Raw genomic sequence first — 18,826 nt, 5'->3', positions numbered from 1 at the left:
TTCAGGGAGATGCTGAGGAGTCCAACGTATTGACGACTACCGTTGATGTCACTCAGATGCTCGAGGTACGTTTCCGGACAGTTCCATCGATGGAGATCATCAGATCTTGCATTCTTGTAGCGTGATTGTTACACACAATGTTTCTTTCGTTTTTAGTCATTGATATGTCCTTCTGTCGTCGCCCTCCTATGTCTCTTCTTTTTTCAATATTGTGTTCATTACTAACGAAAGTCCAATGTTTCAGGGAGTCGATGGAGCATTAGTCCAAGAAGAAGCGGGAGCATGCAGTTACGGGTCGGCGCAACAGCTTGCAGAAGTGTGCACCGCAGTTACATCGTCCCTTGATGTTCTTATGCATTTCGAGGTATGGATACTGACAGTTCGATCAAGCGAAATCATATGACGTGATTACATCCGCTATACTTCCTTCTTTATTAACGCAAGTACTATGTTTCAGGCAGATGACGGAGCTTCTTCTACAAGAACATCACCCCTAGTAGTTGATGCAGATCTCTGGGTGGTGACACTTCCAACGATCGAGCAAATCGAATCATATTTACATATCCATTATTTATTTTAGACAACTGATCATTTGTGCAGGTCTATTTAGATGAGCCGTTGACGCCTGCACAAAGTTTATGTTCTTTTTAACAAAATAGAAAACCATACTAATGCAATTACTGTGTTTCAGGGAGGTACTGAAACATCATCTTCAATAATATCATCAATGGAAGTCTATGAGGAGCCCGAGGTATGGATCTTGACAGTTCCATCTAACTAGATCAACAATGCGTGAATAATTGTCGTTTGAATGTTCTACACAAAGCGTTCATTCGTGTTTTGCTATTGAGATGTACGTGGGTATTGGTCCCCTAGTACATTTTGTGTTTTCGATATTATTATACATACTAATGAAAGTTCTATGTTTCAGGGAGTCGATGGAGCATCAGTGCGTGATGGATGTGCTTATCATGAAAATATAGTCGTTGCAGCGCAAGAGGAAGTGGAGACATGCACACACGAGTCGGAGCAACAGCGTCCTGATGTTGAAGTTCGAGGCAAGAAAGTTTCAAAGAAAAGAAAGCAAAAGAAGGTTAGTGGCCTGGTCACTATATTATGTTGTTTTTCACTGTTAATAGTTCAATACTGTAAGTTGTGTTTAAACTGAACATCCCTTTTCCAATCTGTCCTCTAGTTGCGAGTGGGTGTACGAACTAGATCTACATAGACAGTGAAGCGAACGAGAGATGTTGCTTGTCAAACCTTTTGGCAGGGACTTGAGACTGGAGATGCATCGTGCCAATGGGAAGAATATGAAGTGATTGACAACGGAGCTATACCACCACCAGCCATTGATAGTGAATGTCCTCCTGGTAGTTCGGATGCAGTCGGAGATCAATTTACAGAATCCACACCCGCAAAAACTAAGACCGCGAGAAAGTTGAAGAAATTGTTTTATTCACCCATCGCCAGAGAAGGAACAGATGTTGCAATGGAAGAGAATGAAGTGGATGACAATGAAACACCATCAATATCACTGAACATAGCGGAAGACGATATCAGAGATTCTACCTTTCATGTGAGTGACATGTCCTCAACGTTACAGGCCGAACCAGCTGGGATGCAGAGTGACAGTATAAGGAAAGAGGCCAAATTCATTGTATTCGATAGTTGTTTGATTGATATTATTATTCGGATGAAATGTGGGCATTCGGTTGGTGGGGAAGTATGTGGGGAGCCATTGATTAATGTGACTCGTGCAATTCGAGGCACTAACCTTAAAATACATGCCACCTGTACAAAATATCATCCTTTCTCATGGTCTGCACAACCCATGCTGGGGCAACTGCCAACAGGCAATCTACTTTGTGCAGCGGCTGCACTTTTTAGTGGTTCAAGTTTTAAAAAGTTAGAGTCTTTCTTTCAGTTTGTGGGAATCCATTTCATTGCGAAAACTCAGTTCTACAAATACCAAACCGATAATCTATTTCCAGCCATTAGCGAAGCTTGGAGAATGGAAAAAATGTCTATTGATAGTACATTCGCGGGCAAACGGTTCAGGCTAGCCGGTGATGGACAGTGCGACAGCCCAGGATTTTCAGCCAAGTACTGCACCTACCACTTTCAGGACATGGAAAGTAAGAAAATTGTGAGTTCGGTGGTCGTGCAGGTGTCACAAAGTACATCCTCAGTGGCCATGGAGAAAGTTGGCTTTGTAGCATCTTGCAAAAACAATCAATAAAAAAATGTCGGCTGCAGGTAAAAAAAAAGATATGCAAGGTATTTCACAGTGGTCCAAGTCAATCAGCAACCATCTTTGGTGGAGCTCAAAAACATGTGGAGGGTCGTTGGAAATTCTACTGGAAAAATGGCGGTCAGTAATGCTACACTGTACCAACGTTCACCGTTGGAACACAAACCAACATTTCCACAATTGTGAACATGGCCATTTGTCCACAGAGGAGGCACGGAAGAAGAAGTGGTTGATTCCTTCATCACCCACTCACAAAGCCATTGAAAAGATTGTATTTGATAAAACTATAAATAGAGATTTGAGGGGACTCACGGAATTCTGCCACACAGGAGATTTGGAGGTGTTCCACAATATGTGCCTAAAGTACCGGCCAAAACGATTGCATTTTGGCATGGAGGGCATGATAAATCGGACTCTTCTAGCGGTCTTGGCACATAACCATAATGTTGGCCGTCAACAAAGTAGGACGACCGGAACTTTAGGGACGCTTCGCTACAATAAGGCCTTCACTAAAAGAAGTAAACAATGGGTGATCAAACCAGTGTTTGAGGATATGCAATATGAGTTTATTGAGAGACTTATTGTTGATGTCCTAGATAGGCACATACATGGAGTTGTGAATGAACCTGTGCAGGGGACAACTGCATTGCCACCCAACATTGCCTCTGTTCCATGTCCACCTAAAGAAGAGCTCATTGAGAAATACACATCACGGTTTAAATGATTGTAATTTGATTGTCTGTTCTCTCGAGTCTCCTCATGTCGCAGGCCCATTGAATATGTGTATCTATGTAATGTGTAAATAAAAGTGATTGCTCAGTGTACATGCAATGTGTCTCTCTACCCTTGCCCCTCCCTTCACCGTGCAGTAGTGCGAACCACCCGGGTTTCACCTGTGACTTTGCTCTCGAGTCTCCTCATGTCGCAGGCCCATTGAATATGTGTAGCTATGTATTGTGTAAATAAAAGTGATTGCTTAGTGTACATGCAATGTGTCTATCCAACCTTGTTCATTTGCGCATTAAATTAAACCAAACAGTAATATAAATCATTTTTCAAAAAATATAGAATGTCTCCATATTTATGGTTCTCTGGGGCTGCAAAGCACGCAGACAAAATGCAAAGATGGAGTGTAAATTTCAAGTCCTGTGAGATGGCCTTACACTGAATGTAGCTAACTAGGAATGTGTGCTCGTTCAAAGTGAAGGTCAGCTGCTTTGATTTTTTGCTCGGGTGCCGGAATGGCCCACGACTCAGTATAAGGTTCTATTGTTATTTGACCTTGACAGGCCGGGACCATCCCGAAAGACTTCTTTTTGGGGGTGTGGTGCAATAACGTAAGAAACGATAATGAATAAAATTTCAGAAACGATAGCCATTTAATGTTCGTTCGTTAGAAGAAATAACGTCGGCATAGAAGGAGTGGTATTTCAGGGCTGCCCTTTGCACAGAAACAATGGAAAATGCAAATATAATGTAAGTAACTCTTTAGATGAGTTTATACCGCAATTTAAACTTGTTCGTTCTATGTGGCATATTGTTTTGTACCGCGCACTATCTTGAGGAGAACCATCTCCTTTTACGGAAGCACCTCAAAACCTTCCTGTTTGCTTCTGCTTTCTCTCTCCCTCTCCCCTGCTACAACTGGTCCACTGTCTGCGACCTCGGTCCTGGGCCCTTCCACTCTCCACCTGCACTGCCTCCCTGTCAACCCCTGCACTGGGGGACTGTCTCAGTATCCTACAGCCCCCCCTTGACGTATAATACCCAGTTGCACTGTCCTAGCTATGAAATAATTTCCCGACCGAATATATAAAATGAATAATTTTAATAAAGATCTGATGGTGAGACTAATTTCATTTTTTATGTTTTTCAAACAGGTACATGCTTCATTATTGCATGTGTCACGAGTACCAGACACCGGCGGATGGGTTTTTCAACCACCAGTTGCTTCTCCGCGTGAACAACGTTACCACCCTGACCATTTTATGGGACGATCGCCAAGTACAAGTATGCCCTTACGCGGTACTAACGGCTAGATGCAACATACAGACCTTTGTGGTGGCCTAGTGCCTCGTTGTTGGAACAGCCATGCGATTATCAGTGCGACCGAAGAGCTTATTTTATCGTAAACCAACACCCTGTGTACTGCACACGAACATCGCTTGCCACAAGACGAACTATTTTGGATCGAGAGCAAAGAAAAATGCAAATCGCTGAATATTCTCTAAACATTTGATGTCCAATAAATGTACTTTGCCAAATGTACAATCTTGCCGTTTGCTTTTAAACCACAGTTTCATATTCCGAATTGTGGCGCTGTATTGTGAGATGATCTAAGACCCTGTGTGCAGCAAAGGAACATCGCGTGCCTCAAAACGAACTTTTTGGAACGTGAGCAAATAAAAATGCAAACCGCTGAATATTCTCAAAACATTTGATGTCAAATAAATGTACTTTACCAAATTTACAATCTTGCGGTTTAATTTAAAAGTACAGTTTCATATTCCCAATTGTGGCGCGCTGTGTTGTGTGAGCTCATCTGTGTTGATTTCCGGGTTCTGTGTGGAGTCGCGTAGAAGACGCCTGGGCGCGTTTGCCTACGCAGCTCAGTCACGTCACGGATAGAGGCGGGGAATATGAATGTTTTCATAAAGTCTGTTTCAGGGGCGGGGGATTTGATTTAGTGCCGCAAAAGCAGTGCAGCCAGGGCGATGGGGGGAAATGATAGGATTATCAGAAAATGGCGGCTGATTTCGAGTGCGTTAATGGACGAAAAGTCGGGTAAGGTCCATAGGAAAGTTTTCTACGATCTACCGAGTTATGCTTAAAAACACATGGCCGAACCGTAGGGACAATAAAAAAAAAGTCCCGGAACTATCCTTTAATAAACAAGAGCCGCTGAAACCGGTAGACAGTAATTGCTACATAAGATAGATACCACATTCATTTTCTATTTATGAGCAATTTTTTACCATCCTCCACTCGCTAGATCAATATGAGGTTCTAGAAGAAGGCGGAGTGGAGAATGTTGTAATTGTTGTCTTTTTTGTTGTTGGTCTAAACACTAGATCAGAGTGATTTCAACCTGACCTTGGGATATTCCTTGTTTTAAAAATCACAGTGGATGAGTTGTGACTAACAATCCTTGGGTAAATAAATTTGTAATTAACCCATAGGATGTTGTTGCTCCCCATCACAATAACACTGTTTTTAGATCTGGTATTTGCCTCTCCCCATGCAAACACATAGGGGGAGAGAGTGGTTCTGGGGCACATTTGCTGCAAGGCTGAATGGTGCATTACATTTAGAAGAAGCTAGTTTTTCCTCTTATTCTATCCCCCGTTTTTTGTAGGCGGTCCAGCAGCGCTACACAGGGACAGAATAGCTGACTAGGAAGGGATACTTAGAATCTCATTCTACCCTTTTCTGTCTTGCCACACAGCCTTGCCCCTGTGGGTGTTAAAACCCACAGTAGTTCCCTCCATCAGTAGCAACTAATTGTGCCCTCAACCACGGTGGTTTTATTCCGATGAACAGGTTGTTTACCTGACTTTGGAAAATAGACTAGACTCTGTTTTTTCACTTAAATTGGAATACAGTTGGTAATTGTCCATACCTTTCGTGTTATAAATTGCTGGAATAAGGGCATTCCCTGTCAACCCTACCCTTTGCCCCCATATATTTTGTAATTGCTCAAAAATAAGTGCCAGCGCAAACATCCCCACAAATTAAGCACTGCACAGTGCTTAATTTGTGCCGGTGTTGGCCGGTGGCCAACACTGGCACTCTTTTTTTGACACTCGCACTCTTTTTTGAAGCTCTAACTGCTCCCAGCAGTGCCTCCGCTACAGCACTCCACGATGTTTAAATAGCAGGCCAGCAGCTGTAGAGGGCATGTCTTGGTGTCTGGTGGAAGTGGGGCTGTTCTCGGCACCACGGTTGAAACTCTTTGTTATGACAGGTATTTAGTCTCCCCGCTCGCCGTGCCTGGCTTGTATTGTCTGTCGCTGGTCTGCCTCTGCTTTAGGCATGTCAAATGCGCATTATTTCTTTGTAGTGAAGCTCAGAGCTCTAAATCTTCTGCTCTGTCCTATCTGCACAGTGCACCACACTGGCACTCAATCACAGCCGGTGTCGTGCGCACCCATGCATTGTGTGAAGGGTGGGCAGTGGTGCCCGAAATAGCTGGCCGCGGTAACATGGTGTTTAAAGGCGTGCTGGAAGTTGATCCCTTTTGAAAACACAAGGCAATTGTCCTTTGTGCTACGTTGGATGAAGTTGGTTAACAACTGAGACCTAGCACAACACCAACTTAGTTATCATTTGCACTAATCGACTTTATCCGCAAATATGACGGTAGCCCAGTTTCGGTCGAAATCGGCCAACTACAGGCCCCAAACTGACTGTTGCTGTGGTTCCTCAACCTATTCAGCTACCTCAAAGCGGTGAACTGATGGCATCTCCTTTAACCGATCTTCTAAGAAAAGGTCTGGCGGTGGGAGCCACTGCACCAGAGCGCCTAGACGCGGGTTACAAGAAGTCAGGGTCTGATTTAAAGAAATGTTTTGAATGGTACTTTCCTTTTAAAAACATTTTTGTAAATCAAGCGCTAAACATAATCTTATGTTCCAGCCGAATATAAGGACATGTGAATTAAATTTACATTTTAAAATCACACGAAGAAGATAAAAGTGACAATTCAATGCAATAACCCACTTTCACATCACGCAGTCTTTTACGCGTTTCTTATAATATGTCCAGTAACTCAGTCTGAAACTCAGACTTAAGGGCCCGAAAGAATCTGCACCTAGTGCTTTCAAAACCAGAGCACTAACAAAAGCAATGAAAAAGATGATGCTGCACAAGACGAAATTCAGAACATTATTAAGCAATAATCCTGCGTTCTGCTGGCTTCACGGCCGGTAACAGCCCAGGGCCAAAGTTACAGGCCCAAGCGAAGCGAGGGCCTTAACGCCAGGCCCTGGTGCCGTCACCAGGCCGGTTAAGCCAGCAGAACGCGGGATTATTGCTATTAGCACCATCAGGCAAACCCTCGAGGTGCTAATAGACATAGAAAATAAAAGGACTGCGCTGCTTCTTTCACAGCAGCGGTTGGGGAGAGTCAGGGTTGCCATGGAAACAGAAGGCGCGAATCCGCTCGGAGCCCCGCTTCCATTGATATTGCTTCAACAGGAATCTGTGCACACCGGGCGGAGGAGCCCTTAATAGGTAAGGAGATTTGGATGGGGGTATGGATTGGTGGGTTGGTGGGGTGTGGATTTGGAGGCAGGAGGGAGGGAGGGTCAACAGCAATGCCGGGTGCGGTGTTCCGAACACGGGCTTGCATCAGTAGATTAAGCCTGCGTTTGGAGCAACCTAATTGGCTGCCGCACCTGCTGAGGGTGCTAATGTCCATTAATGACCTTTAATGACTTGATTCATGTGATTGGATGTCATATGAGTATGTGCACCCAACACACCAATACACTTGGATAGTTAGCGGTAGGGGCACAATGAGACCTGGGTAACGGTAATAAGGAAACATGAGGGTGGGAGAAATAAAATAATGCGAAAGTTGTGCTAGAAATCACACAAAGAACACCTGTCAGTGCTGACAGCACTTTCTATTGTATGAGCTGTGGACGTGCATGAGCCATGGACAGAGCAAAGCCGCAGTCATGATTCCAGGTGATGCAGCACCTGCAGCCATGTTAAGAGGGGTGGCATAGAGAAAGAGAGAACCGACTGGTTGGAACATGCACGGGAACCCAGAAGGCTGGTCGAAAGCTACATCTGGTTCTGTCCAAGGAATAGGTACGCCCAGTTTCCCAGCTCAATGTCATCAATGAAGGATGTGGATTACGTATGAAGGAAAGAGACGTGGAATGCGGTAGTCGGCATCATGTGGGTAGGTCAAGCAGAACAGTATAGAGTCGGCATCATGTGGGTAGGTCAAGCAGAACAGTATAGTTCTTGAACGGTGCTGTAAAGCCATGCCCCCCCCCCCCCCCCCCCCAAGACAGGAGGATGTACTGTTAGGAAGTTCATTGTTAATGTAACCAAGTAAACGCATCAACCTTTCTGGTATAAGGGGCATTGTGTAGAATCCTATAAAACCATGATGTTGCTGTGCTCAGGAGCCTCATTTTTGGGATGGAATAGGGTGCCAGTTTCCCTATCCATTTCTGTACAGCTTTAGGGAAATACACATTGTCAATGTCCAAAGGAAGGTGAAGGGAGGGAGGGAGGGTCTCAGACCACTAGGAGCAGTTTTCCCAGGGCCCCAAAGTTCCTGAACTGGTCTATGACAGGTTGCAGCTCCACAGTGTACTTAGTACATCAATCCCACAGATTCCTGAATGCTCTAAGATCTGTAGCTAGCACTCCGAACAAGAGCACAAGTTTGCTAAATCCGGTGCACTGTGCACATGCCACACTACAGCAGCCATGCTAGTCTCGAAATGAAGGGCCGCAGCCAATGACATGCCTGGAGCGGGGAAGTCCTCTAAGGAAGCAGCAGAACGGACTGACTGACAGCCACTCTCCATTCATTTCAAATGTCATGCTATTGTGTCAACCCCTTGGGCACTGTGCCATGGGATAAAAGCTGCAAACATACCTGGCATGTATTTCAGTCATTCCAATTGCTACAGCAAAGATGGTTTAATACTTACGCGATGGCTTGCACTGATCAATTGCTTGCCTGAAGACAAAACAAAAGGTTTTGTTAAAGAAGAGTTAACAGATTTGGTCATAATCGCAATACATCATAAAGCATTTATGCATTTATGTGAACTTTAATGAATTAAAAAGTATTTATTACAAGCCACCTAAGAGAGGAGGAAGGAGGATGTAAGTAGTTGATCGTCGCATCAAAATTAAATTACTCCGACTTCTGCACAAATATTATTATTATTGATTATTGATATTATGATGGTATTTATGGAGCGTGGACCAAGCTTCGAGAAGCAACGGAGCGTTTTACAGAGGTATACAACAATACAGATACATAACGGAGCGCTTTTCAGAAGACACAACAGAACAGATATACAGCAGGGGTGAGTGGGGGGGTAGAATACAGAGGTGCACAGAGGGAGGGTACAGCTGTACCGGGTGGCAGGGAGGAGAGGGGCAGACTGTGTTTAGCGAGTCAGGTGGCATGGGGGGCGACGTGATGGCATAGGGTTGCCCAACTCCAGGCCTCGAGGGCCGGATCCATGTCGGATTTTCATGATACTCCTCATTAATATGCATGAGATACATTTGCGTACAATGATTCTAAATGTATGCGCATTTTTCCTCATGAATATTAATGAGGGATATCATAAAAACCCATCAGATTTCTGGCCCTCAGAACCTGGAGTTGGACAACCCTGGCCTAGGTGTTTAATATTTAAAATGAAAAACCTTTACAGAAGAACTCACAATTACAACACATCACACTATGAACACCCAAAAAGTAGATGAAGTCAGAAATTACCTAAAAAAGTTCCCAGACAAACGACTGAGAACAACTTTCTTGAGAGCAAGGCTAAACATATTGAAAACCAATGAGATTCTCTTTCGAAGAAAACAGTCGACAACCAAAAACTGTAGATATTGTGAGCAGAGGGAAACCGAAACACTACGCCATCTTCTTCTTCACTGCGCAGGAACGGCAACCATGCGAACTATCCATCTCAAACCACTCAAAGATCGGTATCAAACGGCAAACGAAGAAACCTGGTGGAATATGCTAATGTGCGGCAATTCCGCATCTTTGACGGTGGCCACAGCGACCTTCTTGGAAAAATTGAAGCTGGACGAAAAAGAAATAACAGAGAGCTTTCAAACATCCCATTGAACAGAAAATTCCAGGACAGTCCCAAAGGAAAACAGGAAACAAGGATATAAAAATTTGGACAGAATTTGTAAAAATTGTAATACAATTATATACAAATAAAAAAAATAAAAAAAAAAAAAAAAAACCTTTAATTGTTACACATTAGTTCATACACTAAAGCAATGGCATTTTTTATCTTCTAATAAAACATATCCAGATGAATTTCACCCAGAGAGGCTACTTTTTAGTGCTTTCACACGATGTTGCTATGCGATGAGTGTTCTCTGCTTTGGAGGAATCGTTTAGGCTCAAATCATCTCTTGGCTGCCAGATTGGACAGGTGTGGGCAATTGAAAAACACACATACTCACTAGCCCTAATGTCAATTCTAAACAGCAACAATTGTGACGTTGCTACTCGGTCGAGCAATCATCTCTTTTGAACAGCAATTTACTGTCAGCAGTAGTTGTTCGGGATGCGTTCTGTGCAATTTAATACGTTTTGGGCTTTTTTTTTTAAAGCAGCTTCTTGCATCAGAAAGTTAAGAATGCTTGAAGAATCGTCAGTATTCTAGACTTGCACCAATGAAATCAGTAAGAGTGCTAGAAGATGTTTACAGGAATATGAGCGAAGGTCAGATACTCTATTTGAATCTCTGTTTCTTGGAATTAAAACAGAACTATGACCTGCTGAGCTGCAACCCGTTTGCAATATGAGGGATTGCTATGTGGTAGTCTTGCTAGCAAAAGAACGGATTGCATTAATCACAGATATTTTGAAATTGAAACCGTCAAAGCGCAGTGTGTTTTACCATCATCTGACATTTACAAATCCCTTATGCCTGGAGACCATCCAAGCACTAAATGTTCTGAATTGAAGATGCCATAATTCAGAGCCACACCGTCTTAATCACTTTCATAAAAGTCAGTCTGTGATCCATAGTAGGACCGTGTTCCATCAACGAGTTCCCGCTTCCATCTCGTGTCCTCGGTGTCCTCTGACACTTGAGCACGGTGACACATTACTCCCAATCAACGACGGGACTTGTGCTCAGAGTTTAGGCCCATGCTTTTGATAAGGCGGGGCGTTTTCATGCGTCGTCCAATCAGCCATAATATGAGCCTTTGATGGGATGCTGGCTCTACTAGTGAGAAAAATCACTGTATGCTTTCTCCACACATGAATACCACTCTTTACAAGGTGTATATAACTACCACCTAATGTGGTGTCCTTGTGGTGACTACTTTCATGTAACTATCCATCACCTATCCATCACAAGCACAGAAAGTACCTGAGGTTCGCCATTGGCAACCTGCACTATCAGTTTCAGGTTCTGCCATTTGGGCTAACCTCCGCCCGAGGGTTTTCACCAAGTTAATGGTGATTGTGACAGCGAGTCTCAGGTTCACATCCCACTCTCATACAGAGTAGGGATACCCCCTCTTGCCTAACAATGCTGGCTCTACCAGCAGTCAGTGGATGAAGCCCAGGACAGGTCTCGTTTGCTTTTGTCTAGAAGTTGTTGAACGTAATCAAGGTGTCGACCAGTAGCAGAGGCACCTTTTGGTGCCTGGATGTAGGGGGTGACGGGGGGGGGGGGGGGCAGCGGATAATAGGGCGCCAGCCCGAAGCCTAGCCAGGATTGTCTAACAAGTGGTGCCTGAAGTTAATACAGTTAGGCCCACTGCAGTGACATTAATATCTGTAAATGCCTTCACAGCACTGCTGAGTGTGCATTTACAGATGTTGGGTGGAACTTGCCCGCTCAGGCCCTACCCTGTCTACAAATAACACACTAAAAAGGCCCTGTGCTGTCATAGGTGGGTACAGGAAACAGCAATATCAAAAATGAGAGGAAATAAATTCATTTACTCTCTTATTAATACAAAAAGTAATAATGTATTTATACTCATATTAAGAACCTAGTTCAGTTAAAAAGATGTGTGCGGCTAAAATACGTGCAACCCAAAGTGATCAGTGCTTGATAAAACAATACATACTTTAATGAATCAGAAATAAACACAATTATTGCACAGATAAACACAACAGCGAAAATAGAATAGCTGCAACTGTATTGGTTGTCTTTTCACTTCTTGTTTTGAAAGACTACACGTCTCAATAGTGACTAGTAATGATACAGTATTTTGAAGTAACGCTGTGATTGTGACACTATGGTGCCAGCAGGAGGCCGGGGGGTGCACTGGGCACCATGGGCGAGTCAAGAGGTCAGCCGTCCCCTCTGGCCCCACCCTGGCTCTTCCACTGGTCCGGGCAATGGAACGAAGAGGGCAACAAGTGTGATAGCGTTACTCTTCCATTTGCATCAGAGAAATGCTTATCTGACAGGTCACTGGTTGTTCAACTGCAGGCCTCAAGGGTCGGAAACCTGATGGGTTTTCGAGATATCCTGAGCAAAAATGTGCATACATTTAGAATCATGCAAATTTATCTCATGAATATTAATGAGGGGTATCCTGAAAATCTGACACGGATCCGGCCCTCAATGCCTGAGTTGGACAACCCTGCTATAGGAAGATGCTATCAATGTGCTGCAGGAGGGTGTACTGGAAGTGACACGGATCCCAGTTTCTGTATTGCGCATCCAACAATGGGGAAATATCCAAAAAGATTAACTACTACCCCATCCATTGGCAGATGCAAGCTTTACGATTGACCAATATCCTACACTTGTGACACTCAAGCAGTGGCCCAAAAGTTGAAACCAATTGCTCTTGCTCTAGAATAACAGGAAACCCACAGGCAGAATGCATTATTTGAGGGGTTGCGTCAATTATAAGGATTGAAGGTGTGTGGATTGATCAATATTGATCAATGAGTTTTGGCCTTATGCTAGTGAAATATAAATAATCCTGTGGTTTTACATATGGATTCACGAGGGTCCCACAAATTGTGACATGATCAGAGTCTTGGAATGCTGCGGTGAAGGGGGAAAAGAGTTGCTGATAGTCACCCTTGGTTCAAATGATGTATGCTCGGATAGAACAAGTTACTCTCTTACCTGTTAACGTTCTTTCGATGGGATTGTCCGACGACGTATTCCTTATCTATGACAGTAATCACCACAGCTGTGCTGCTTCGGAAAATCTTTCGGCGTCTGCGTCCTGCGTCGATGATGTCGATACGCCCTCCTTCAGGGCCTCCGTCAAGCCGACGTCACCGGATGTTATAAGTAGGACGCACGACGCCCGTAGCCTCAGTTGTAGTTTTTTCCCCAGAACATGTGGCACCAAACCACTGCCATTATGACCACAGAAAGCCTTGCGGAAACATACGCTGCAATCGCATAAGAAATTCTGTAGCAGGGCAGGGAGGGAGGGAGCGATATGGAATACGTCATCGGACCATCCCATCGAAAGAACGTTACCAGGTAAGAGAGTAACTTGTTCTTCGAGGGGATTGGGTCCTCCGACGTATTCCATATCTATGACAGACTCCCAAAGCAGTACCAACGTATGGAGGAGGGAAAAGAATTTAGAATATACAAATTTCGAATGCCCAATCAAATTGCAGAGTAAAGGACCGCCTTGCCAAAGGCCAGATCCTGCCCATGGATAGAATCTAGGGAGTAGTGTCGTACAAAAGTATTGAACAAAGCCCATGTGGCTGCTTCACAGATGTTACGAATAGGAACACCCCTCTGCAAGGCAGTAGAGGCAGCCATACCCCTAGTAGAATGGGCCCGTAAACCTACCGGAGGGTCCTTACCCGCCAGGCGGTAACATTCAGAAATTGCCAAGATAATCCATATAGACAAAGTCCGCTTAGTCACAGCTTGTCCCAAACGCCTTCCAGCGTAACCAATAAAGAGCTGATCGTCCACTCTGTCCCGGGAAATGCATGAAATGTAGAAACTTAAAGCTCTCCTAGGATTCAACCTATGGAGCCTCTCCTCTTCCTTACCAGGATGTGGAGGAGGATAAAATGCCGGAAGAACAACCTTCTCGCTTAAATGAAATTCAGACACCACCTTCGGAAGAAAGGAAGGACGAACTCTAAGGACAACCCTGTCCTTATGAAACACAGTGAAGGGTGGCTTAACTGAAAGTGCCTGCAACTCACTCACTCTGTGAGTGGAAGTGACCGCAACTAAAAACACAGTTTTAAGGGTTAACAGCCTCAAAGGACAAGAATGTAAAGGCTCAAAAGGAGCACCCATATGGAATTTCAGAACAAGGTCCAAATCCCAACCAGGCACCTGGACAGGTGACGGCGGAAGCACATTAGTGAGTCCTTTGAGAAACTGAGAAATTAAAGGAATTTTGAAGTAGGATCACTCCTGAGACGAGCGCTTAAATATAGACAGCGCCGCCAGGTAACCTTTAACAGTACCCACTTGCAGGCCCCTGTGGGCCAATGAAAGCAAAAAAGACAGAATCACAGGAATGTCACATGAAAAAGGATCCACATTCTGAACCCTGCACCAGTCGAAGAACTTTCTCCAACGGCAACGGTACAGGGACTTAGTCGCCGGCCGTCTGGCCGAAAGCAACACCTCCATCACATCTTCAGGGAGGTCCCAATCCTTGTACCTCAACCTTTCAGAAGCCAAGCGTGAAGGTTGAGGGACCTGATCTCTGGATGGAGAACCTGACCCCCCTCACGTGAGAGCAGATCGTCTCGGTAGGGAAGACGACGTGGAGGGCAGATGGACAAGTCGAGAAGGTCCGGGTACCACGTCCTCCGGGCCCATGCGGGAGCAATGAGGATCATCCAGGAACCGAACTTCCGTAGCCTCCGCAGCACTTGCGGGATGATGGGGACTGGAGGAAACGCGTACAGCAGTGGGAAGGACCACTCCACCACGAACGCGTCTCCTAAGGCTCCTTTTGGTGGAAATTCCCGCAAGCAGAACCTTTCGCACTTCCGGTTGACACTGGAGGTGAAGAGATCCACTTGAGGGGTCCCCCAAAGGGCGAAGATCTCCAGGAGAATCTCCCGAGCCAGCTCCCACTCGTGAGAGATCGCGCTCTGCCTGCTCAGACCGTCCACCGTCTCGTTTTCATCTCTGGCCAGATGAACTGTCGAGATCGAAACTTCCTGCTGGATGGCCCAGAAACCGAGCTGCATCGCCTCCCTGCACAGAGAAAGTGACCCTGCCCCACCCTTTTTGTTGAGGTAGTGCATGGCCACTGTGTTTTCTGTCAGAATCAGGACATTCTTCCCTCACACAGTCGGCAGAAAAGCTTTCAGGGCAAGCCTGACGGCCCGGAGCTCCAACAGACTGATATGGAGTCTGGACTCCGATGGAGACCAACGGCCACTGACTGTCAACTCGTTGGCATGAGCTCCCCATTCCTTGAGGGATGCGTCCGTCACAATCGTCACCTCTGGCCAGGGCAGCCAAAATGGAGCACCCCTCATCAGATTGCCTTCGACGGCCCACCACAGAAGGTCCTGGGCGACCGAGGGTGGCACCTGAACGGGGGCCGACATCCTGCCGGAGGACTGTGACCACTGGAGCTCGAGGGCCCATTGCAGAGATCACATCCGCAACCTGGCCTCTGGCACCAGAAGAATGCAGGATGACATGAGGCCGAGCAACCTCAAGAACTCGAATGCCGGGAGCGTCTGGGCAAGTTGAAACTTGTGCACCATCTGCTGAATGTGAAGAGCCCTCACCTGGGGAGGGAAACACTGCCCCAGGGATGTGTCGAGCACTGCTACGATGTACTGGAGCCGCTGTGTTGGTGTCAAGTGGGACTTCTTTAAGTTGAGAGAGAAGCCCAGCTTGTGAAGGGAGTGGCAAGTGATGGACAGATGATCCAGGACCTGCTCGGGTGAGCATGCCCTGATCAACCAATCGTCCAGGTAGGGGTAGACGTGAATCCCCTCTTTCCTGAGATACGCTGCCACCACCACCTTGAGCTTGGTGAAGACCCTCGGGGTGGAGGACAATCCGAACGGCAGGATCCGAAACTGAAAGTGCGAGTCGCCAACCACGAACCTCAGGTATTTCTTGTGCTTTGGATGGATCGGCACATGAAAATAAATGTCCTTGAGGTTGAGAGACACCAACCAGTCCTGAAGTTGAAGGGCCTGGAGGACTTGAGAAAGAGTAACCATCTTGAACTTGTCCTTCCTGAGGAGTTTGTTCAAACCGCGCAAGTCCATGATGGGTCTCAATCCCCCGTCTTTCTTCGAAATCAAAAAATAAGGGGAATACCATCGCTTGTTCCTCTCCGCTACAGGCACCAGTTCTATGGCGCCATTCTCCAGCAGGGATTGAATTTCCTGCACAAGGAGCGGATCCGGACTCTTCAAAGAGAGATTCCATGGTGGATTGTCGTGAGGCCTCTGCCAGAAAGGAAGACAGTAGCCGTGGGCTATGATCTCCAGAACCCACACATCTGAAGTAATGGCACGCCACTCTACAAGATGCTGCTCCAACATTCCCCCAACCGGCGAACCATGGGACATGGCCTCATGACTGAGCTGAAGCGGCTGCGGCAGTGCCTGAGGACAAAGAGGCAACTGCCCGAGCGGCCTTGGCTCCTCAAGTACCCTGTTTTCCACCTCTGGCACTCCTATGGTGGCCCCTGTGACTAGTAGCTCCTCTCGATTTACTAAAGGACAAGTAATATCGAAAGGAACCTCCCCTCCATTGTTGTCCCCTAGGACGAAAAGGCAGAGGTTGGTGAACTGCAGCGCCCAACGACTTTGCTGCAGCTTCATAGATCTGCAACCTCCCAAGGCTCTCGTCAGCCTTGCTGCCAAAAAGATGTTCACCATCAAAGGACATGTTGAGGAGTCGAGCTTGCACATCAGGAGCAAACCCCGACTTCCGCAACCACACAAACCTGCGTATTACGGTGCTTGCCGCCATGGACCGGCTGACGCAATCAACCATGTCCAGACCCGACTGAACGGACTCACACATGGTGTCTTTGCCATCCTGCACGGTAGCAAGAAAAACATCCCATTCCTCCCCTTCGGGAATATGATCAGCCGCAAAGGAGATACATTTCCACAGAGTGTGCATGAAACGAGACAAGGCACAAACGGAGTTGGCAGCCTGAAGCGCCATACCCCCAGAAGAAAACATCAAAACGTCAAAACGTTTGTCATCCCTATCAGGCCATAGCCGCCTGCCTCACCAAACTCTCTGGAGTGGGGTGCATGGTCAAGTAGCAGGGGTCACCACTGGCTGGGCGATATTTCTTCAGCAAGGACTTGCTCACTGCCGGGAGACTCTCCGGAGAAGTCCAAGCCGCAGCCACCCTTCTCTGCAAGGCCATATGGAACGGCTGTACCGGGTCAGTTGGTGGACCTTGGTCGAGGATATCAGTCAGATCATCCTGCTGAAAATCCCCTGGGGGGGCAGACCAGCCCAGGTAATCCGTGACCCTCGACATCAGGCGCTGGTAAGAGGAGTCGGCATGCGTGCCAGGCTCAGGCCTACCAAACTCCACCTCCGGGAGGTGTCCAGCCCACTGGCATCGTCCAACGACTGGCGCAGGTCCTCAAGCTGGCTATGACCAGAAAGGAGGCCATCAGGAACCTCTGCAGGAACCTCACCTTCCTCAGACCCCTCATCCACCTCAGAAATATAATCCAAAGGCTGGAAAGAGGGTACAGAAAAAGGAACAAAGACATGTTTAGCCTTGGCCAGAGCCTTTCTGGGGGGTTCCACCTTGCCACGGGGTACCCCCCGACAAAGCCGCCTCGAAAGGCATCGAGGGCGTCGACGGAATCGGCGTCAAGCGCGTTGCCGACAGCTTCGGTGGCGTCGACACAGGCCTCGAGGGCAGAGCCCCGAGCGTGTCTCTCGACAGCCTGGGCGCCGATGGTGTCGACGACTTCCTCAGAGGTGGAGCCTCGAGAGAGTCCGTCGAAGACCTGGGCACCTTCGATGTTTTCTTCGAAGACTTCACAGGTTCTCGCAGTCTCAAGGGCGTCGAGGACTGGGACTTGGAATGGGCACGACTAGAGCGACCATCCTTGTCCGACCGGGACCTCGAAGGCACCCGGTGGTCGCGACGACTGCTGGAGCCCGAAGGCGGATGAGCGGTGTCCCCAGTACGGCCACGCCCGGCGTCCTCAGACGGCGCGGACGGACAAGCCCTGTGATTGAAAAATCGCCAACATCTCCTTTCGGAAGGAATCCCATTCCTCAGAAGTGGAATGCTATTTGGGACAAGCAACCCGCCGACAGGTCTTCTTACCCTCCCGCAAGGCCTTCGATGTGAGCGATTGGCAGTCGACACAGTAATCCAGATCATGGTCCTCCCCGAGGCATCAGAGGCAAGAGTGGTGCGTGTCCGTCAGTGACATCTTGGACCCGCACACCCGACACTTCTTAAACCCGGACCGCGGGGTGGAAGAAGCCGAAGACATCTTACAATATCAATGAAGAAACAGGTTCGAAGAACCGAAAGAACAGGATTCAGTAGAATCGAGGCGCGCCGAGATCTCCGAAGTGAACACGTTCGTGGAAAAAATGGAACAGAGGCTACGGGCGTCGTGCGTCCTACTAATAACATCTGGTGACGTCGGCTCGACAGAGGCCCTCAAGGACGGCGTATCAACGTCATCGACGCAGGACGCAGACGCCAAAAGATTTTCCAAAGCACCACAGCTGTGGTGATTACTGTCAAAGATATGGAATACGTCGGAGGACCCAATCCCCTCGAAATGTAGATCTCATGTGAACAATGAAATGTATTTGATGACACTGAGGGTTGAAGTTTCAAAAAGGGGGTTTTGTGTATCATATGTTGCTCCATACC

The 18,826-nt window shown here is 46.8% G+C and overlaps 1 protein-coding gene across 1 annotated transcript in view; it reads right to left on the bottom strand.

Moving 5' to 3' along the window:
• PARVG (parvin gamma) overlaps positions 1-18,826 on the bottom strand; it is a 475,216-nt gene that overhangs the window by 217,234 nt on the left and 239,156 nt on the right. The window contains exon 8 of the mRNA XM_069628145.1: positions 8,932-8,960. Coding sequence (XP_069484246.1) covers positions 8,932-8,960 — 29 coding nt within the window. The remainder of the gene's footprint in view (positions 1-8,931; positions 8,961-18,826) is intronic.

The sequence above is a fragment of the Ambystoma mexicanum genome, chromosome 12 (genome assembly GCF_040938575.1).
Source record: "Ambystoma mexicanum isolate Mex_15411 chromosome 12, UKY_AmexF1_1, whole genome shotgun sequence".
NCBI lineage: Eukaryota > Metazoa > Chordata > Amphibia > Caudata > Ambystomatidae > Ambystoma > Ambystoma mexicanum.
The sequence above is the reverse complement of the archived record's forward strand: the minus strand, read 5'-3'. Positions and strand labels throughout refer to the sequence as shown.